General features: G+C 37.3%; 2 protein-coding genes and 1 long non-coding RNA gene across 3 annotated transcripts; all 3 read left to right on the top strand.

Moving 5' to 3' along the window:
- Positions 1-4,173: 4,173 nt before the first annotated feature.
- LOC108867033 lies at positions 4,174-5,520 on the top strand. The gene is made up of 2 exons (XR_001952957.2): positions 4,174-4,332; positions 4,801-5,520. It is a non-coding gene; the product is annotated as an uncharacterized LOC108867033 (long non-coding RNA).
- Positions 5,521-12,477: 6,957 nt separating this feature from the next.
- On the top strand, positions 12,478-14,806 carry LOC108867032 (dynamin-related protein 4C-like). Its single transcript, XM_018646744.2, has one exon. The coding sequence runs from the start codon at positions 12,586-12,588 to the stop codon at positions 14,593-14,595; it is 2,010 nt and encodes a 669-aa protein (XP_018502260.2). The 5' UTR covers positions 12,478-12,585; the 3' UTR covers positions 14,596-14,806.
- Positions 14,807-20,913: 6,107 nt separating this feature from the next.
- LOC103944359 (putative dynamin-related protein 4A) lies at positions 20,914-23,330 on the top strand. The gene is given in 3 exon segments (XM_048576417.1): positions 20,914-21,755; positions 22,098-22,162; positions 22,164-23,330. Coding segments are annotated over 3 exon segments (1,059 nt in total). The 5' UTR covers positions 20,914-21,352; the 3' UTR covers positions 22,755-23,330.
- The last annotated feature ends 190 nt before the right edge of the window (positions 23,331-23,520 follow it).

Raw genomic sequence — 23,520 nt, 5'->3', positions numbered from 1 at the left:
TCTCGGGTCTTGAATTATCAAACACCACTTCAGGAACTTACTCAACTTGTTTTAGTGGTTTCTACAAATACTTTGTCACCTTGGATCTTTGGTTGTGTGATCTATGTTCACATTCAGAAAGCTCATCATAGTAAGCTTGATCCATGTGCATACCGTTGTGTCTTTCTTGGATTTTCTCCGCATTAGAAAGGACTCAAGTGTTATCATCCTGCTAGTCAACGTACGTTTGTAACCATGGATGTGACTTTCTCGGAGTCTAAATATTTGTATACTTCATCTATATCCAATTCAAATCACCAGGGGGAGATTAGTGATATTGGTGATCTAAGTTGGTTGGAATATACTTCAGGGGGAGAAAGAGAAGTTGTGGAAATCCGCCCAATTGTTCTGCAGGAGTTTTCCAAACCCAGTAGCCAAGTTCAGCAAACTACAATTGAAGAAAATAGTCTAGTTCTGTAGGCTCCCATCGAATAGTACAACTCAGTTCAACAAGAGTCTGCCAAAGTGCCCAGTATGTTCGAAGTACCCCATCTCTCTCTAATCCTACAATGCCCGTTCCATCTTCTCTGAATATCTAAGAGGTAAGTTTTTTTTTTTTTTTTTTTTTTTTTTTTTTTTTTTTGGTAAAAAGAGGTAAGTTTTTTAAATGATAGTACAACTAATCCTGATATTGGTGTAAGCACTTATAAATTGCCAGCAAGACAGAATCGGTGGTGTGCCAGATGACAGGTTCTTTCCGGAAGGGAAGGTCAAGTATCCGATTGCTAATTATGTATCATGTGAGCGTTGTTCACCAGAACGTAGGGCATTGGTAAATCATATGGAATCAATCAAAATTCCAATTTAGGTAGAAGAAGCCCTCCAATACCCTAAGTGGACACAAGCGATGGATGAAGAAATGTCAACATTGCAAAAGAATAAAGCCTCGGAGATAGTGCAGTTACCAAAAGGGAAGAAACTTGTTGGCTATCGTTGGGTGTTTACGATCAAGTATAAGGTTGATGGATTAGTGGATAGGTACAAAGCAAAGTTAGTGGTTAATGGGTATACTCAAACGTGTGGTGTAGATTACCAAGAAACCTTTTCTTCGGTAGCAAAGATGAATACGCTGCGTGTTTTGATTTCCTTAGCTGGAAATATAGATTGGCCTCTTAAACAGTTTGATGTGAAGAATGCGTTCCTTCATGGGAACTTAGAAGAGGAAGTGTACATGGTCTTTCCACCAGGATATAGTACGAGTGGTAATACAGGAGTGTGCAGATTGCGTAAATGTTTTTATGGGCTCAAGCAATCACCCCGTGCTTGGTTTGATAGGTTTACTCAAGTAATTAAGAATATGGATATAGCCAGAGTCATTTAGATCACACTCTGTTTCTGAAGCGTAAACTTGGCAAATTGACTGCTTTAATCATTTATGTGGATGATATGATTATTACAGGGGATGATTTTGAAGAAATTCAGAAGTTACAGGTAAAACTTGCATTTGAATTTGAGATGAAAGATTTGGGAGAATTGAAGTACTTCCTTGGAGTTGAGGTTGCTCGTTCACCTAAAGGAATTTTCTTATCCCAACCAAAATATATGTTAGATTTGTTGAAAGAGACTGGTATGTTAAGGTGTAAACCTATGGATACTCCTATGGTAGAGAAGCATCACTTGGGTATTTACCCAGATCAGGTTCCTGTTGATAGGGGTAGATATCAAAGACTTGTAAGGAGGTTAATTTATTTATCTCATACTCGTCCTGATATTAAGTATGTTATGAGTGTTGTAAGTCAGTTTATGCACTCACCCAATGAAGATTACATGGTTGTGGTAATGCGAATTTTCCCATATCTAAAGTCTGCACCTGGTAAATGAACGCTTTATGGAAATCATGGACATCTAAAGACTGAGGGGTTTATAGATGCAGATGAGCTGGCAATGTTACTAACAGACGATTTACATCTAGGTATTTTACATTTGTTGGAGTTAATTTGGTTACGTGGCGTAGTAAGAAGCAAAAAGTGGTGTCAAGATTGTCTGCAAAAGCTGAGTATAAAGGTATGGCCCATGGAATATGTGAACTTCTTTGGTTACGTAAACTTTTGAGATGTCTTGGTTTTGAACCAAAGGAGGCTATATTGTGATAATATATCTGCAAGGGAAATAGCTGATAATCTGGTACAACATGATCGAACAAAGCATGTGGAGGTTGATCGACACTTTATCAAGGAAAATCTTGAAAGGAAGATTGTGTCTATACCGTTTGTGAGTTCAGGAGAGTAGTTACTGATGTTCTTACTCATGCAGTATCTAGTAAGGTTTTCCAAGATTTAATTATCAAGTTGGGCATCTATGATATCGATGCACCAACTTGAAGGGGAGTGTTGATTTAAGTCTTATTGTAAATGTTATTGGAATCCTATTTTAGGTAGGATTAGGATATGTAATCTTTAGGATTTAGTTTCCTTATCCCTTGTAATTACTTTCCTTGTAGAATAAGGTATGTGTGCCTATATAGTTGTAAACCCTAGATGATGAATAATATAAAGTAGTATTCAAAGTATTTCTTCTTGTATGTATGATGTATATTCCCCTTTGTAACCCTTTTTATCTTGCTATTGTACGACAGTTATTTTTGTCTAGTGTTGCTTTGTTTCTTGTTTGGTCCTAGCATCAAATTGAAAAAGGAATCAAAAGCATTTAGACAACATTGTTGATGAAATGGTCAAGCGGGGGAGAAGAATGTCCAATGGTCAAGTGGGGGAGAAGAATGGGGATTGAATAAAAGCAATCATGTCACATCCTCCTACAGTCCTACTTGTACGAGGCGGAGGGACTTTCTATTGTAATTAAAATCCAGGCGCAGTAGCTTCACAGATTTTTTTTCACTTTTTTTTAGTTTTTACTCGATTATTTTTATTTATGACTATTAGATTAAATAAATTATACATAATTAGTGACCAAAATTAAACATGAATGTGTCAAAAGCTAAAAAATATGTGTGAATCTTACTTTCCAAAAATATTTGTAAATTTGGTCATGTATTAAACACATTGTGTATACATCTAATAAATTTTGTACAAAACTGAGCGCAGTAACGTTTAAGTTTATATAACCGACTCCACTTATTAGAAAAAGACTTTGTTGTTGTTGTTATCCATTCAATAAGTTCATGATTGTAGTGTGATAAACTAGTGATGCGATTGAATCTCTTTTTTCAGAGGAATGAGTGACTTAAGAGAGACTAGTCCAAAAATATCTCAAAGAATGTGAGAATGTGATCTACAAACAAATAATGTAGATATGTAAAGCACTGATTGCAGTATGTAATTGTGCTGGAATCTATTCTCAGCTTTTTGTATTTTTGCTACTGCTTAAACCTTGTGACGAATATATGCCACAGCTTCAAAAAAAAAAAAATTAGTCAAATAATGAAGACAGATAGAATGTGATCTACAAATAAATAATGTACATATGTAAAGCACTGATTGCAGCATGTAATTGTGCTGGAATCTATTCTCAGCTTTTTGTATTTTTGCTACTGCTTAAGCCTTTTGTGACGAATATATGCCACAGCATTAAAAAAAAAGTCAAACAATGAAGATAGATAGAAAAATGTGAATGAGGATCCTTTTTGTGAAGAGTTCGAGGATCTTCTAATTACATCTGTTCATCATACATCGTGTGATCAGTTTTTGTTAATTACTATTTATATTCAATTTTAAATAAAAAAATTTACAATAGTTTCTGATCGCACGATATACGATAAATGGATATAATTGGATGATTCTCAAGATCCTTACAAAAACGATTTGAAGAGGATCCTCATTTGAAAAATGTAAAGCACATCGGCAAGGAGGGACGGATTGATGTTGAAGGATTTTTTTTCTTTTTTTTTTTTCTTTTTTTTTTTTGGTCAATCGATAGATGTGAGCAAATCTGTATATAACGTGGATTCTCTTTGCACTCACAGATCAGATGCTAAACTCACTGTGACAGCCAACGTCCACAAAATTCCCACGTGTAGTTTTTTCCGCTTGAACGCCGTGGAAACTGCTTTTTCTTGGACGGTAATGGCCCCCAACGACACCATCATTCGACACGTGTCCTCAATATTGTCAGCATCCATGATCCATGCCCTTACATTTGATAAATTAACAATATTCCTACAAAGTGGAAACTCAGGAGGGAAGCTCTGTCTCTTACACTTCTCTCAACGAGAAAAGCAGCAAGCAACCTTAATCCTTAAGCTTTACCGAACTCCAAAATCCTCCATCCATTCAATTTCTACCCTACTTTTTGGATTTTCGTGATCTTCTCCAATTGCTCTGGAGCACAATCATAAAGGTGGATTCAATTTCAATCAATTTCTGTACTTTTTTTTATTAATTTTAAATTAGATTAAATTTCCCTAATGGGTACCTTAGTTTTCTTACCAAAGTACAAAAATTACGTCATTTTCTTGAACATCTCGTTTCTGTTAGTGGGATGCGCTTTCTTGGTTGTACATTCCCATGCTTCAGACTTTTTGGTTCGAAGCACTTCTGAGATAAGCACTTCTGGGGTTTCCAAATTTTCTGATTCACTAGATTGCAAGGGTTTTCTTATTTTAGATGACTACAAAGCTAAGTGCTTTTACCTTAAATCCAGCAACACATTTGTCTCCCAAGGCTATATAAACTACCTTAACATTTTCTACTGCAATTTTGGAACTTTTCCTCAATTGGGTTATTGCTGTAAGTTTCTTTGGCTTCTGGTTTTGTTCTATGTGTTGGGGAACACAGCTTCTGAGTACTTTTGTTCTTCACTTGATAGTTTATCTAGGTTGTTAAAATTGTCCCCTACAATGCTAGGGTAACTCTGCTTTCTCTTGGCAATGGAGCCCCTGATGTGTTTTCCAGTCTTGTTTTGTCTATGGGTGGCGGGACGGGCGAAATTGGTCTTAATATAGTTTTGGGCGGTGCTTCCTTTGTGTCGTGTGCTGTGGTTGGAATCTTAAGCATTTCAATGCGCAAAAGGCGCATTCGAGTTCACAAATCGGACTTTGTGAGAGATATTTGCTTCTACCTTCTGGTCATGTATGTTCGGGTGTTATCTTGATTCACAAGGAAAGCTTGCAATCTATATTATCGGTTTGATTTTTGGAATCATTTTTGGGATTGTTGCTTTCTTCTGGCCGCATTGCGGAGCTTGCTTGTCTGTCCACGTTGAGGAGTCTGCCTGTATGTCCGCCTAACAGAGCCAGTCCGCAACTGCTTGTTTACAAACTCATGTCGTATACTGCCATGAGTTTGCCGGGAGGTGTTGGAAAACATTAGTATTTAGGTTTACTTTAATGTTTGGTTTTTTGGGCTTAGCCCATTAGCATTAGGGTTTTGGTTTCTTACATTTTAGAGTTAGGGTTAGTTTATTATATATAACATGCTTGTTATTCAATCATGAATAAGTTAGTCACAATGTAGCTTCTTAGTGTTATATAGCCATTTCGATGTTTTTGTTTATTTAATAATATTTTTATTATTGTGTAGTCTTGTTCATTGTGCACTCTGATATTCAACTAATTCATCCTACTAGCAGTCAACTTCGATATTTTGTTTTATGTTTTCTATTTTCATTACTTTTCATTTAATTTGACAGTGAGCCTTCGTGACTAATCTGACAAATAAAAACTTACATAGGTAAAGAATCCGACACGCATTGTAGAAACCCTAACTGATAAGAGACAAAAAAACATATATATATGTCTCTTCTCCTTTGTATCCCTTTTTATCTTGCAATTTTAAAATAATTAAACAACCAAAAACCCAACTTCTTTACAGATAAAGAAAGCCAAGATCCTTAGAAGAAACCTTGCTAAATTATAACAATAAACTTGTATCTCAAGAAGTAAAGTATACCTTTACTCATATTAAATCTCTCTCGTTTTCGCTTGTATAACAGTAAAAGAGGAAGTTAAAATTGGTGACCCATCATTTGATTTGCAATTTGGTTTAAAAAATTTAATCTCCCTAGCATTATTACAAACAAATTGATTCTCAAAACAAATTGAAGCTTTTGAGTTTCTAAAACACCCATTATATAGCAGTTGTCTTTGTCTAGTGTTGCCTTGTTTCTTGTTTGGGCCTTCAAAAGGAAACAAAAGTAATGCATCAAATTATTTAAGTATTGATGAAGCGGATTTTGGTTTCTGAATCGGAACATAAATCATTTCTTTAAGTATTGATGAGGTGGAGCTTGGTGAAAATGATAAGCCAACAAAAAAATATATGGGTGTTAAAACCCAAGAAAATCATTTGCTTTGGTTTAATTTTATGTGTCACATTTCTGCTCTTCTTCTGCATCATCTTATTACAAATTATTTAAAATCGTTTTGGTGTAATACATAATATATTTACCTCAATTACAAAACTCATAATCTTACGGCCATTTGAGATTGATGTGCTTTTTAAAAAAGCTGCTTCTGGTGTGCTTTAAAAGCTGCTTCTGGTGTGCTTTAAGAATAATCTACTACAAAATAAAGTAGTTGAGTGTTTAATGAACTGTATTTTTAAAAGTCTTGTGAGTATGAAAAATAGTGTAAAAGCATTTGATATTTTATAATTGTATATAATGACAAAAATAGACGTAACAATGTTGGTGGTGACGATGACAACGGTGATAAGGGCAAGGGGTTGTGATGGTGGTGGTGGTGGTGCCAATAAAGGGGTGTGGTTGTTGGGCCACAAAGGCAACATTGGTGGTAGGAGTGGCAACAATAGCAATGGTGGCGGTTATGGTAGCAGTGGTGGCGGTTGTGTTTATGGCTGTGGCGGTGACGGCGGCGGTGGTGGCATGGTGGTAACAATGGCAATGGTAGTGGTGGTCGTGACGCAATTGTAGTGTGGTGATGGTGGCAACAGTGATGGTGATCATGGCAATGGTGGTGTAAGAGGTTAAGGTTTATAGTGGTGGTCACTTTGTTCTCCAATGATAAAATGTGCCTACAAGAATAAATAATGTTATTTTTTAAAAGAAAAATTTATGGAATGTATTATAGGAATTAAAAATATTCATTAAATGCTCAACTCTACTTTTTATTAAAGCAGTTTTACCTACATATTGCTTTTAAAAGCTGTTGTCTGGAGGCCATGCATTACTTTTAATATAAGCAAAATAATTTATTTTCACCAAACACATTTTTACTGCTTAACTTTAAAGTGAAGCAACTTTTGATGAAAAAAAAAAAAACAATACCAAACAGGGACTTAATCCTGATAAGTGAGCATTTAGAAAACATTTTTGGTGAAATAATTAATCGGGGAGAATGAGGATAAATTCTTGAAGAGAAATACAAAAGAGACTCTCTATGGACACCTTGTCACCTCATATATTTGGCACAATGCTTTATAATGCAGGTAATGCTAGGGAGACTAAATTTGTAAACAAAATTTACAAACTAAATAATGTGTCACCAATATGAAATGAACACATTTATCAACGCTTAAGTAATAATCTAATCATCAACTTCCATGTCATTTTGTCTACAAATTTAGTCTTCCTAGCATTAGTCTTATAATGCTGGCACATGAATGAATTGACGTTAAACTAGCTCTAAGGTGACAGAGAGTCCTACTTTTGAGAGTCACCTTAGCATTCATCATCCTTAAATAAAGGCACTCATGCCACATCCTCCCACTTGTACAAGGTGTAAGGTCTTTTTTCACCTAACTAAAATTCATGCTCAGTAGTGTCATGGATTTGCACAAACCATTTTTAGTTTCTCACAACCCTCTCTTTATTTATGGCCACCAGATTGAATCAATCAAACGGAATCAACATCCAAAATTAAACATGGGTGTGTAAAAAGCTAAAAAAATATGTGTGAAATCACTTCACAAAAATATTTGTAAAGTTGGTCATTTGTTAAACAAATTGTATTATACATCTAATAAATTCAAAATTGTAGTGTGGTAAACTGGTGACGTGAAAGAATCTCTTCTTGAGACGAGCAAGTAACGTGATACAGACTAGTGAACCCAAAAGTTTCTCAAAAATTTCCCTAGGGCATGCGACACACATTTGTGGTGGACAATTAATTTGTAATCCTATTGGTTTAATTAGAGATTGTTCTCTTTATAAGCCTAAGGGCTCTATATAACATAGTGTGAGAATTCACAAAGTGGAAATAGAAATTAGAGAGAAAAGAATTAGGTTTTCCAATTTAGAGAACTGAAAAACAAAACACTATACCAAATCCCTTTGCTGCAACACCTACCTGATGGATAAAGTTCTAGCAGATCGTCGTCTTCTTGCTTCACTACCCGGAGATTTATTCATGTAGATACTGGTATAGGGCTAACACTTGGGAGCCTCAACAACATTGAATTTGTCCGCCTATGAAATCTAAAGGTGAGAATTCTAAAACTTACTCTAAGTTTATACATGTGTCCTTAATTTTATTATACCTGAACATAACCAATACATAAATTAATTTAATATAATTAAACAGAATCCAACATTCTGCTAACATGCATGTTAAAATGATTATTTATGCTTACGCCACCCGCCACCCGCCACACTTCTGCAAATATGTACTAAGGTAGTTCACAATCCAACATTCTGGTCCATCAGTCAAACTACACCAAGACGGTGTTACATTGCTTTAATGATAACGTTGCCCTTGAGTCATCTCATGGTCATCTGTACGCTTGATGCACAATGAGACCTATACCGTCCAAAGATAGATAATGAAGAGGTTTTATAACCCGAGGTTCCATACTTAAGTGCAATTGGTGCTTTGTTGTACTTATCTCAGTGTAAAAGACCTAACATCTCATGCATTATGAATCTCTTAGCATGACACAATCATGTGCCAACACGCAGACATTGAAAGGGGTTAAAGAAATTCTATGCTATCTTAATGGTACTGTGGACTTGGACTTGTCCTATCCCTACTCAACTTCGAGTGCAACCGTCATCCCCCCCCTCCCAACCCAGTTCTCGAGTTCCCTTTGTTGGTTATGTTGATGCTGGGTACTTATTCAATCCGCACATGGCAAGATCCCAAATAGGTATTGTTGGTGGAACCATAATTTCTTGGAGGTCTACTAAGCAGACTTTATTTACTACGTCTTTGAATTATGTCAAGGATACTCTCTCTCTATAAGGCTGCTCATGAGTGTACATAGTTGAGAGTCGTTGTCGAGCATATTCAAAGCACTTGTGGATTTTGTCCATCATTGACGTCCAACAATGATCTTTGAGGATAATTTCGCATGTAGACCACATTCGTAAATGATACATATTAGATTTCTTTGATTTCTTGAACACATATTAACCGTTAAATTTTGTAATTTATGTTATAAGTTGATGTGCTCTAGAATTTTCGCTTGTAAAAAATTAAGACGAGTTACCACTAGACCAATAGTTGAGAACATTTGGATTTAATAAATATTGATAGACTCAAGGCCTAAGTTCTTTGAGTTTTGATCGCTATGTTATCGCTTTGTTACCGATATTTAATTTTGTTCAATTCTACAATTGAAATTTAAATTTTGATCATTAGTATATGCATTGAAACCTAAATTTTATAATAGAGGTGGATAGGTTGAAATTAGATTATTTTTTTTCTCATTAGCATTTGATGTCTACAAACGCTAATTACTCATAGGCTTATCATGCTAGAGATGCTGTACTTTATAAAATTACATTGTAAACTGTTTAATAAAAGTAGGGTTCACTAATATGGAAAAGGATCCTTGCCGGAAATTACTCATAGGCTTATCATGCTAGAGAGGTTATACTTTAGTAAATTACATTGTAAACTATTTAATAAAAGTAGGGTTCACTAATATGGAAAAGGATCGCCGGATCCTTTTCCTAGGGATCCTAGGGATCGCGTGATCGCGACCGTTCATCGTACATCATGTGGTCAGTATTTGTTATGTACTTTTTATATTTAATTTTAAATTTTAAAATGATTTCTGACCACACGATGTACGATAGATGGTCCTGATCACGGAATCCCTAGGATCTTTAGGAAAATGATCTGGCAATGATTCTTTTCCCACTACTATAAGTAAATTCCACCATTTTTTAAAGATGTGGTACAATGTGTCCTAAATTGTAGTCTCAATTGTTTTGGTCCTGTCATATTTCCCACATTCTCTTTTTTTTCTTGCAAAACTATGTGATATTTAATGGTGCCATAATCTTAATCATCAAGTAACAATGATTTATATGAAATTTGTTTATTGTTGTGTGGCGTCCTAATTCAATTATATGTGCTTATAAATATTAAAAAAAAACAGCTTAAAATGTAGAGTAATTTTTGAACTTGTATGTGACATCCCACATCGTCCAGGGGAGTGATCCTTATATGTATATTCTCATCTCTACCTATCACGAGGCCTTTTGAAAGCTCACTGGCTTCGGATTCCGTTGGAACTTCGAAATTAAGCGAGTAGCGCGCGAAAGCACTCCCATGATGGGTGACCCACTGGGAAGTTCTCGTGTGAGTTCCCATAAACAAAACCGTAAGGGTGTGCTAGGGGTCCAAAGCGGACAATATCATGCTACGGTAGAGTCGGGCTCAGGAAGTGGTCCCGCCCGAGCCGGGATGTGACATTGTATCACGTAACTCATCCGCATAAAACTTAACACATAAAATTAGAATTCGTTAATTTGAGTTTACCAAAAAAGTGTCTATAGACTTTTAATTTTAAATCTCGACCTGAGAGAAATAATGTTTATGCATGCTTTGTCACAAATGAGTGATGTAGCACGCAAACGATGCCAAAGAGATTCTCAGAAAATGTCATCTACAAACAACTTATCAAGAAAGAAAGTAAATTATAAAGAACATTGGCAAGGAGGGGAAAGATGGATGTCAAAGCTATGAGTGTGATGCAAAATCTCTATGAGTAATGCTAGGGAGACTCAATTTGTAGACTAAATTTTATAAACTAAATGACTTGGAATTGGTGATTGGATTATTACTTAATCGTTGATAAACGTGCTCATTTTTTATTGGTGACACCTCATTTGGTTTGCTGATTTAGTCTACAAATTTAATCTCCGTAGCATTACTCAATCTTTATACTATTGTGGGTTTTCTTTCAGCTTGGATGTCCATGGGGACTGCTTGTTCTTGGAAAAGGATCCTGCGAGGATCCTTTTCCTAGGGATCCTAGGAATTCCGTGATCGCGACCGTTCATCTTACATTGTGCGGTCAGTTTTCGTTAGATACTATTTATATTTAATTTTAAATTTTAAAATGATTTCTAATCACACGAAGTATGATGGACGGTCATGATCACGAGATCCTTAGAATTCCCGAATCCTTTTCCCTTTTTCTTTGACGGTGGGGGCCCCAACGACACCATCATTCGACATCTGTCCAACCATGTCAGCATCCATGATCTATGGTCTTACAATGGTAAAAGTGAAACAGAACCTCACTCAGAAAGGAATCTTCAAAGGCTCTTTCTCTTCCGCTTTTCTCCACTAAAAAACAGCAACCTTAATCCTTGAGCTTTACCAAATTCAAAAACCCTCCATCCTTTTCAATTTCTCTGGAGCACGATCATAAAAGTAGATTCAATATGAATTAAGTTCTCTACTTTTTTTGTCAACTAGAATTTTGGTTGTTAGATTGAATTTCTCCAAGAGAAACACATTTCTACATTAACTTTTGCATTTGAAAATTTTCATTTTAACGAATGACATAATAATGTATATTTTTTATTTCTCATCATTAATTACTAGACAAAAGCTTTAAAATTCTTGTTTTTTTTTGTGTGTAGAAAAAGATACATGTTATTTGTTAAAGTGAGAAGGTCCAAAAACAAATGTTAGTGCAAAGGCTGCTAGCACTTCCCTTTCTCTAATGGGTGTCTTAGTTTTCTTACCAAAGTACAAAAAATATATAATTTTCTTCAACATCTCGTCTCTGTTGGATTACAATTTACATTGGCTAGCTTGTCATTGATTATTTGAATGAATAATATATAAAGGTTGATTGAGTCCAAGAGCATCAAGCACAAAACATGGTTATCAGTTAACTGTCCATATTACATTTACACTGATTAGGGTTTAGAAGTTCAAAGGCTGGCATGGGGTGTGGTATGCTGAACGTTTGGAAGTCCAAATCACAACTCTCTCAGCATGCGGTTTTGAAACGGCTGGTTGTCATTTACTTCGATAGGTTTTGCTGAACATACATACTACTAGGAGCCTTTAAGCCTAAGGCACTTACTAAAATTAGTTTTCTCACTTGTTCCTGACTGATATCTTCTCTGACAAGTAATCTTCTTACTTTGAGTGATGTGGCTGCCATGTCAGCTTATGAGTATGAGTGCTATTTATCAATGTAAGCAAATGATGGTACAAATATATCGAAAAAGTAGCATTTTTGTTAGATGTGTTGTCATTGTTGATTGAGAGTCAGTTAAGTTGCTTAAATGCTAAGGATGATATATAGCAGTAGCTATAAATAGAACATTGTACTCCATTAAGTCATAAACTCAATACAGAACATTTTACTCCATCTTCGAATTCTCTCTCATCTCTCTACAATCTCGGTTTCCCTCTAGATTTTTCACCATTGTTTTGACTTGCAAATGGAATCGAGTTACTCAGTTTTAAACGGTGAAGGCTCCCTCGCAATGGTTCAGGCAGGACTAGACGCAGTACCTCTCAAATGCGCACCCATTGTGTCGTCCTATAACGACAAGATCCGCCCTCTTCTGGATGCGGTAGACAAGTTACGCAGCTTGAAGGTGATGGATGAAGGTATTCAGCTGCCAACGATTGTGGTGGTCGGAGACCAGTCATCGGGGAAGTCTAGCGTGCTCGAATCCTTGGCCGGCATCAGCCTCCCTCGGGGCCAAGGCATCTGCACGAGAGTGCCTCTTATTATGAGGCTCGAACACCACTCGAGTCCTCAGCCTGAACTTTCCTTGGAGTACAATGGCAGAGTTGATCGTACTGATGAAGACAATATCGCCAAAGATATTGTGAAAGCTACTAATTCTATTGCGGGGGGAGGTAAGGGAATTTCGAACACGCCACTTACTTTGTTGGTGAAGAAGAATGGGGTTCCGGATCTGACTATGGTTGATCTTCCGGGAATCACAAGGGTTCCGGTCCATGGCCAACCTGAAAATATCTATGATCAGATCAAAGATATGATCATGGAGTATATTAAGCCGGAGGAAAGTATTATTCTGAATGTATTGTCTGCTACGGTGGATTTTACTACGTGTGAGTCAATCCGGATGTCACAAAGTGTAGATAAGACTGGTGAGAGGACGCTTGCTGTGGTTACGAAAGTGGACAAGTCACCGGAAGGACTACTTGAGAAGGTCACTGGAGATGATGTAAACATTGGTCTTGGTTATGTCTGTGTAAGGAACAGGATTGGTGACGAAACTTACGAGGAGGCAGCGGCGATGGCTCATGAACTGTTTCAAACCCATCCCCTGCTTTCGAAGATTGACAAGTCCATTGTCGGTATTCCAGTTTTAGCACAGAAGCTGGTCCAAATTCAAGCAAACAGCATAGCAAGAAATATACCCGATATAGTGAAGAAGATCAATGACAGGCTGAACTTCTGCATTATGGAGCTGAACAAAATGCCGAAGAGTCTTTCATCTGTTCCCCAGGCCATGACGGCCTTTATGCAAATCATTGGCTTGGCTAAGGAATCACTTAGGAAGATTCTTTTGAGAGGAGAATTTGAGGAGTACGCGGAAGACAATCGCATGCACTGCACTGCTAGATTGTTTGAAATGCTCAACCAGTACTCGGATGAACTTCACAGATGTGCTGAAACTGATGCAAAGAGCAACTTCTTGATGGAGGAGATCAAGATCTTGGAGGAGGCCAAAGGTATTTCACTTCCGAACTTCCTTCCACGCAATGCTTTCCTCATTATCTTGCAGGGAAAAGTGAATGAAATTTCTAGTATTCCGATTGCATTTGAGGAAAAAGTGTGGAACTACATTGAAGAGGTGGTTATTTCTGTGTTGATGCATTATACGGATAACTATCATCAGCTGCAGCTGTCAGCAAGGCGTGCCGGCCATAGTCTAATGGCCAAGATGAAGGAGAGGTCAATCAAGTGGGTGCTGGAGCTTGTAGAGATGGAAAAGCTGACAGATTATACATGCGATGGTGATTATGTTTCTGAATGGAACAAGTTGATGGCTAGTCAAAACGAATTCATTCAAGGAGTCTTAACCGATGAGAAGAAACCTTCTATCATAGATATAGAAGGCATCGGGGAAGTGGAAGTTGGTGTTCTGAGGAAGTACCCGCATGTGTTAGCTCAAGCTTATGACCTTAAAATAAGAATGATTGCCTATTGGAAGGTTGTTTTGAGGAGGCTTGTGGACTCCATGGCATTGCACTTGCAGCTGTCTGTTTTCGACCTTGTGAACAAAGAGATGGAAGCTGAGATTGTGAATGAGTTAATGGGACCTTACGGTGGGGGAATTGAGAGGATGTTGGAGGAGTCCCCGGCAGTGGCCGTAAAGCGTGAGAAGCTTAACAAAAGCATTAAAAAACTGAGGGATTCGAAGGAGGTGGTGGCCAAGATTATGGACAGCATTACCACTTATGGTGATTAACTAACTTGCCAATTAGTTTTGAGGGTACTAAAAAATGGTCAAAATATAAGTATGCAGTCTGTTTTCTTATGTCGTTGGTTGTTTGTTTGTCAATTTTGTTTCAAGTTTTTCGTTTCCTTTGTGTTCTTGTTATGTGGTAATTGTATGGTTCTGGTAATCCTTGTCAAGTTTAATGTTTTCAATGAAATTTAACTGCAAATTTGTCCTACCAGCAGTCAACTCCGATATTTCGTTTTCAGTTTTCTGCTTTCATTATCTTTCATTTAATGTGACAATGAGTCTTCATAACTAATCTGACAGATAAAAACTTACTTAGGTAAAGAATCCGACACGTATTGTAGAAACCCTAACTGATAAGAAAACCACATTCCCTAAGTTTTCTTATTTTCGACGTCAAAGTTGTAATAACCTAAAAGTGAACATGGAAATACCGTTACTTTCCTAAGATAAATAAACTTGTTTGCCGGTTTATACATCTTCTCAGTTCTATCCAGGAATATGTTATCATCTTAAAAAATAAACATATATATATATATGTGTGTGTGTGTGCGCGTGCGTGCGTGCGTGTGTGTGTGTGTGTGTCTTCTTCTTTGTATTCCTTTTTATCTTGCAATTTTGGTAGAAATTAATTAAACAACCAAAAACCCAACTTCCTTTTTTTTTTTTTTATTGGAAGACAAAACCCAACTTCTTTACAGATAAAGAAAGCCAAGATCCTTAGAAGAAACCTTGCTAGATTATAACAATAAACTTGTATCTCAAGAAGTAAAGTATCCCTTTACTCATATTAAATCTCTCTTGTTTTCTCTTGTATAACAGTAAAAGAGGAAGTTAAAGAGCACGACAAAAAAAAATTGAAGCTTTTGAGTTTCTAAAACACCCATCATACAACAGTTGTCTTTGTCTGGTGTTGCTTCTTTTTTTTTGTTTTTTTTTTTTTTTTGGGAAAACCGGACATTGTATACCAGGACCCAAGGTCAAACAAAGATACAAAAAGGTCCACAAACTACATAAGTACAAAACAAAACAGTGGACCTGAACAGTACACACAAAAGAGTCCAAAACAAGTTTTGGGGCCCAAGACAAACACAGACAAAACTACAAAACTCCCTAGAACCTTGCAGTCCCCTCCGTTGCAGGAAATGTCGAGAGTCACCATCACAATCTGTCCAGCACTCCGACCAACCAGTGCTCCAACACCGCAGAGCATCCATGCCAGTGCAAACCCATGCCCTAAACCGCCATCAAGCAACCACCACCCAGAAATGAAGAATTTGGTGACTCCAACAACCTGCAACAACCCCTGTGCCGACACAACCAATAGACGAAAGAAGCCGGTGGAGAAGCCACCAACGACAATTCCAATAAAGGCAAACAAACAAAAGGTGGTGGTGTGTACATCCAAGTAAAAACTCTACACACCTTCTCAAGAAAACACAGCCAAATGCTGTGAAGAAAAGAGGTTGCAAGTCAGGAAAGAGGAAGCAACAAGGAAGGATGGAGCCCACCCAAATGGGGACTGGAAGAAAATCGTCTCAAACTAAGGAGGCCAAAAAGCTTGTGGGCCCCACCGGTCCAAAACCACCAAATTAGGCTTTTTTCAATAATTTTCAAATGACCACCTCTTTCAATAATCTTCCAATATGTTCGAAAATCTTATTTTAATATGGTAGTTTAATTTAATTACCTATATTAATTCCATTAAAATAATAAATTATGTTTGGCTTATGCCCCTTTGGCCCCTCCTCGATTGGAGATGATTTTTTGTCAAATGACTATATTTGGCCTATGGCCCTTTGGCCCCCTCGGTTGGAGATGGTATAAAATATGGTTTGGCATTGTTCATTAAAATATAATTTCTTGCATGGCTATAGGGCTAAACATAGCCCTTTGGCACTCCTTCGGTTAGAGATGGCCTAATACATTTCTTAAGTATGATGAGGTGGAGCTTGGTGAAAATGATAAACCAAAAAAAATATATATGGGTGTTAAAACCGAAGAAAATCATTTGCTTTGGTTTAATTTCATGTGTCACATTTCTGTTCTTCTTTCACGTCATCTTACAAATTATTTAAAATCGTTTTGGTCAAATACATAATATTTTTACTTCAATTGAAAAACTCATAATCTGCCATTTTGAGATTGATGTGCTTTTTAAAAAAACTGCTTCTGATGTGCTTTAAGAATAATCTACTACAAAATAAAGCAGTTGAGTGTTTAATGAACTGTATTTTCAAAGTGTTGTGAGTATGAAAAATAGTGTAAAAGCGTTTGATAATTTATAATTGTATATAATGACAAAAATAGATGTAACAATGTTGGTGGTGACGACGACAACGGTGATAAGGGCAAGGGTTGTGATGGTGGTGATGCCGATAAAGGGGTGCGGTTGTTGGGCTGGAGAGGCAACATCAGTGGTAGACAGCGATGGTGGCAGTTGTGGTTGCAGTGATGGCGGTTGTGTCTATGGTGGCGGTGGTGGTAATGATGGCAATGGTAGTGGTGGCGCGTATGGTTGTGGTGGTGGTGGCTTAACTGTAGTGTGGTGGTGGCAGGAACAATGGTGGTGATAATGCAATGGTAGTACAAGAGGTTAGGGTTTATAGTGGTGGTCACTTTGTTCTCCAATGACAAAATGTACCTACAAGAATAAATAATGTTATTTTTTTAAATTATTGAGAGTATTAAGAATTAAAAATATTCATTAAAGGCTCAACTATGCTTTTTATTAACTCATCCACATAAAACTTAACACATAAAATGAGAATTCCTTAATTTGAGTTCACCAAAAAAGTGTTTGTAAACTTTTAATTTTAAATATTGACTAAAAGAAATAATGTATATGCGTGTTTTGACACAAACGAGTGACTTAGAACGCATATGACACCCAAGAGATTCTCAGAAAATGTCATCTACAAACAACTTATCAAGAAAGAAAGTAAAATAGAAAGAACATTGGCAAGGAGGGAAAAGGATTAATGTCGAAGCGATGAGTGTGACGCAAAATCTTTATACTATCGTGGGTTCTCTTTCTGCTTGGATGCCCATGGGGACTGCTTTTTCTTTGACGGTGGGTGACATGCCCCGATCCCGCTATTCCTCTAATACCAGGATGGGCACGTGCCAACCGACACCCAAGGGTGACGAAGCCATTTTAAACATGCCTATAAATAAAACATATAATTAGAAAGAGATTCACAAATGCAAAATCGTGTTCAGAGCATACAACTAATCAAGAATTAAGTGAAAGAATTATGATAGAAACGTACAAACCGAGGAATGGGTTATACCCTAATAAGACTCGAAGATCTCTACGCGGAGTTGCCTTGACGTCGGGATGTTGTGCCTCAATTCTAACTCGTGAGGGGGCGTAAAATCGAAAAGGTGAGTGGACCAAAGTTTATAATAATAATACTAATAAGAAAACCATTTTATTTATGAACATATTAACCCCCTATTTTGAAAACTCATATATAATACTATATATAGGTTTTATGAAAACCCTAGCATGCCTTGTAAAAAATTCGTAAAACATGTACGTAAAACTAGTGCTCAAAAAATGATAATATTGTCGCTCGAAGGCAAATTCGTAATCTTATCAATACTGTACTCTCTAAGGGTATCATAGTTACCCGAAGGCATTACCTATCCATTATCCAAAGGTGAAGCTGTATGACACTGGGTTACACCAGTGAAGAAACCATGGTCCATAACCCGAAGGTGAAGTTGTATGACTCCGGGTTACGTCGAAGAAGAGGATATATAACATCACACATCGACATTAACCCCGGACTAGTGAAGTTGGGGGTATATCATCTACTCCTCATCCGTCTGAAGGCAATACCTGTCCATCACCCTAAGGTGAAGTTGTACGACACTAGGTTACGCCAGTGAAGAAACCATGGTCCATCACCCGAAGGTGAAGTTGTACGACCCCGGGTTACGCCGGAGAAGAGGTATATACATCAATCTTTTCAATTGTGTCCTATGGCCATAGACATCTAATACCCGTGTTGTGTGGATGTGCTGTATGATAACCCGCTAGATAAGTATCGAAAACATACCTTGAAAATCTCATATCAAATCACCGGAGCTCAAAATCTCATAATCCAATGTAAACCATACTCGTAATTCCATAACCAACGAGAGCCATATGAATTCATATATGCAAATCCAATAATTTATGACCATTTGTAAAAACGTAATTTCAATAAATCATAAATATTTCATAAACCTTAATTATAGAAATCCATAAAGCATAATATAAAAACATACTCAAATCAAGAAATATGACATGCTAGGCTAATATTTTATTAAAATATATAAGCTTAGAAGGGGTCCACTCACTGATTTTATTGCCCGAGAACTGCTTGAACTAGAGAGGATGACGTTGCTTCCCGCCAACACGCATGTGACTAAGCCCAATTTGATCGGGAAAAGCCCCAATTTCCCTCAAACCCTAAAAAAGGCGTGTGCTTCAAACCGTCACCTCCGGTGCTCCGCCGCCTCCAAGGTTGTTTAGGCTTTGTTCCTGGGTTCAAGGAGAGTGTAATGTGGTGGAGATCGAAAGAAATCATTTCACAAATGGTGGTTCAAAGTCGAGAACCACCCGGACCCGTTGATGGGTTTTCTCGCAACATCGGGGCTAGAATTAGGTGCTGGGATGTTGTGATGAGGTTTGGTGGTGATGGAAGGTTGAAGAAAGCCAGAAAACTGGACAGAAAACCATCGGGAAACTCCAAGGAAACCGGGTCAAGGGGAACCTGACCGGTTCCCCTCATTTTCTCCTCCCTCCTTTCCCTCCTTGCTCTCTCTTCTCATTGGTCACTCATCACCTCCCTTTTTCTGATTGATCCAATTCCTCATTTTCTCTCTTTTCTTTTCCATCTCAGCCACACACGTGGCATCAACTGATTTCTCCAGCAAAATCTAGAGCCTTCCAGATTTATGGTTAAATGACTATTTTGCCCTCAACTTCGTTCGTTAATAACTCTTTCATTATCACTCCAAATTACGTTCTGTTCCCGTCCACGCATTCGTAGCGATCAGTACTACGAGGATACGTCAAGAAAACGGATCTTACGTGACACGACAAGGCGGTCAACAAAAGTCAACGTATTTGCCTCGAAGGGTATTTTCGTAATTTCATATTTTAAAATTATAAAAACCATAATCTTTTGGGACGGGTTGTTATAGTGAGGGCCCCAACGACACCATGATTCGACATTTGTCCAACCATGTTAGCATCCATGATCTATGGTCTTACAATGGTAAAAATGAAACAAAATCTCCACAACATGAAAACTCAGAAAGGAATCTTCAAAGGCTCTTTCTCTTCCACTTTTCTCCACACACACACACACACACACACACACACAAAAACAAAACAAAAAAAAAAAAAAAAAAAAGAACAGCAACTTTAATCCTTAAGCTTTACCAAATTCAAAAACCCTCCATCCTTTTCAGTTTCTCTGGAGCACGATGATAAAGGTAGATTCAATATGAATTAAGTTCTCTACTTTTTTTGTTAACTTTAATTTTGGTTGTTAGATTGAATTTCTCTTAAGAGAAATACACTTTTGCATTAACTTTTACATTTGAAATTTCTCATTTTAATGAAATGACATAATAATGTATATTTTTTATTTCTCATCGTTAATTTCTAGATAAAAGCTTTAAAAAAATTTCTTTTTTGTGTAGAAAATGATAAGTGTTATTTGTTAAAGTGAAAAGGTCCATATACAAATGTTAGTGCAAAGGCTACAAGCACTTCCCTTTCTCTAATGGGTGCTTTAGTACAAAAAATATATAATTTTCTTCAACAACTCGTCTCTGTTGGGTTACAACTTACATTGGCTAGCTTGTCATCGATTATTTGAATGAATAATATATAAAGGTTGATTGAAGTCCAAGAGCATCAAGCACAAAACATGGTTATCAGTTAACTGTCCATATTACGTTTACACTGATTAGGGTTTAGAAGTTCAAAGGCTGGCATGGGGTGTGGTTTGCTGAACGTTTGGAAGTCCAAATCACAACTCTCTCAGCATGCGGTTTTGAAACGGCTGGTTGTCATTTACTTCGATAGGTTTTGCTGAACATTCATACTACTAGGAGCCCTTAAGCCCAAGGCACTTACTAAAACCAGCTTTCTCACTTGTTCTTGATTGATATCTTCTCTGACAAGTAATCTTCTTACTATAAGTGATGTGGCTGCCATGTCAGCTTATGAGTATGAGTGCTATTTATCAGTGTAAGCAAATGATGGTACAAATATGTCGTAAAAGTAGCATTTTAATTTGTTAGATGTGCTGTTATTGTTGATTGAGAGTCAGTTAAGTTTCTTAAAGGCTAAGAATGATATATAGCAGTAGCTATAAATAGAACAGTTTACTCCATTAAGTCATAAACTCAATACAGAACATTTTACTCCATCTTTTAATTCTCTCTCATCTCTCTACAATCTCGGTTTCCCTCTAGATTTTTCACCATTGTTTTGACTTGCTATAATTCAGAAACGGAAGGACAAAGGCAAATGGAATCGAGTTAGTTTTAAACGGTGAAAGCTCCCTAGCAATGGTGATTATGTTTCTGAATGGAACAAGTTGATGGCTAGTCAAAATGAATTCATTCATGGAGTTTTAACTGATGAGAAGATTCTTCTTCATAAATAAAAAAAAAAAAAAAAACTGATGAGAAGAAACCTTCTGTCATAGATATCGAAGGCATCGGGGAAGTGGAAGTCGGTGTTCTGAGGATGTACCCGCATCTGTTAGCTGAAGCCTATGAACTTAAAATGAGAATGATTGCCTATTGGAAGGTTGTCTTGAGGAGGCTTGTCGTTCAGGCAGGACTAGACGCAGTACCTCTCAAATGTGCACCCATTGTGTCGTCCTACAATGACAAGATCCGCCCTCTTCTGGATGCGGTAGATAAGTTACGCAGCTTGATGTTAATGGATGAAGGCATTCAGCTGCTAACGATTGTGGTGGTCGGAGACCAGTCATCGGAGAAGTCTAGCGTGCTCGAATCCTTGGCTGGCATCAGCCTCCCTCGGGGCTAAGGCATCTGCATGAAAGTGCCTCTTATTATGAGGCTGGAACACCACTAGAGTCCTCAGCCTGAACTTTCCTTGGAGTACAATGGCAGATTTGGGTCTGGTTTGGTACTGAGGTGATTCTGAAAAAAGTTGGTATCAAAAAAAGCTGGGAGCTGTTTTTGTGTTTGGTAAACATTTAGCTTCAGCTTTTTTTCACAGTTTTGGATGAAAAAAAGCCAAAAACAAGAAGCTGCAAAACCCAGCTTTGAAAAACTGACTTTTTTTCACATCTGTTTTACATAAAAGTTTACTAAACACTATAATACTGCTTTTTTTTTTTTTTTTTTCAAAAGCACTTTTACAAAAAAGTTTACCAAACATTCTGCTGCTTTATTTCACAGCTGCTTATTCTCACAGCACAGCAGAAATAGTTTTTTTTCAAAGCACAACAATATCAAACTAGCCCTTGATCATACTGATGAAGACAAGATCGCCAAAGATATTGTGAAAGCTACTAATTCTATTGCGGGGGGAAGGTAAGGGAATTTCGAACACGCCACTTACCTTGTTGGTGAAGAAGAATGGGGTTCCGGATCTGACTATGGTTGATCTTCCGGGAATCACAGGGGTTCCGGTCCATGGCTAACCTGAAAATATTTATGATCAGATCAAAGATATGGTCATGGAGTATTTTAAGCCGGAAGAAAGTATTATTTTGAATGTATTGTCTGCTACAGTGGATTTTACTACGTGTGAGTCAATCCGGATGTCACAAAGTGTAGATAAAACTGGTGAGAGGACTCTCGCTGTGGTTACGAAAGTGGACAAGGCACCGGAAGGACTACTTGAAAAGGTCACTGGAGATGATGTAAACATTGGTCTTGGTTATGTCTGTGTAAGGAACAGGATCGGTGACGAAACTTACGAAGAGGCAGGGGCGATGGCTCATGAACTGTTTCAAACCCATCCCCTGCTTTCGAAGATTGACAAGTCCATTGTCGGTATTCCAGTTTTAGCACAGAAGCTGGTCCAAATTCATAAGAAAAGCATAAAAAAGCTGAGGGATGCGAAGGAGGTGGTGGCCAAGACTATGCACAGCATTATCACTCATGGTGATTGATAAAGTCACTCTGTCGACAAATCCGTACTTGAAGGGCGTGGTAAATTATTCCAACAATATTTGCATTTGATTGATAAAGTCATTCTAAATGATGAGGCAAGTAAACTCTTTTGTGAGGCGATGGATGCTGTGAATGAGAAGATTAGGCCATTGGTTGGTGGTACCAATGAAAATATGGAACCTCCTGCAACCAAAGGAGATATGGAATGTCATGCAAAAAGAAAATCGATAGTAGATGATGTTGGTTTTCTTGAACCTGATCCTGTTAAGACCAAAGGATCTGGAAAGAGACTTAAAAAGGGAAAAGAGAAAGGAAAATGCAAGAAGAGGGTTAATGGTAACCTTCGTCATGGGTGTGGGCAATATGGAGTTAATCATGACAAAAGAAATTGTCTGAAACTCCAGAATCGGTAAGAATACATATTCCGCGTGTTTTTCTATGTATATCGTGCAATTAATATATCAATAGTTGAAATGCGTTTGTTGTCTTTGATGTATAATAGCATATTATTGTTAATCAGCATTTTTATGATTTCTATTTTGGTTAATTGCTGGATGAGCAACACTCATTGTCCATAGGAAACTGATCTCATTTTTTTTGTTCCTAATTTGCATGGTGTTAATGAGGTTCCTCTGTTTTGCATAAGTTTATTATATGAATTTGGAGGAATTGGCCATGAACTTGCAGGATGAGGAGCACTCATTGTCCATAGGAAGCTGATCTCATTTTTTTTTTTTTGTTCCTAATTTATATGGTGTTAATGAG

The sequence above is a fragment of a genome, unplaced genomic scaffold, assembly GCF_019419815.1.
Source record: "Pyrus x bretschneideri cultivar Hongxiangsu unplaced genomic scaffold, Pyrus_bretschneideri_v1 Contig9, whole genome shotgun sequence".
NCBI lineage: Eukaryota > Viridiplantae > Streptophyta > Magnoliopsida > Rosales > Rosaceae > Pyrus > Pyrus x bretschneideri.
The sequence above is the reverse complement of the archived record's forward strand: the minus strand, read 5'-3'. Positions and strand labels throughout refer to the sequence as shown.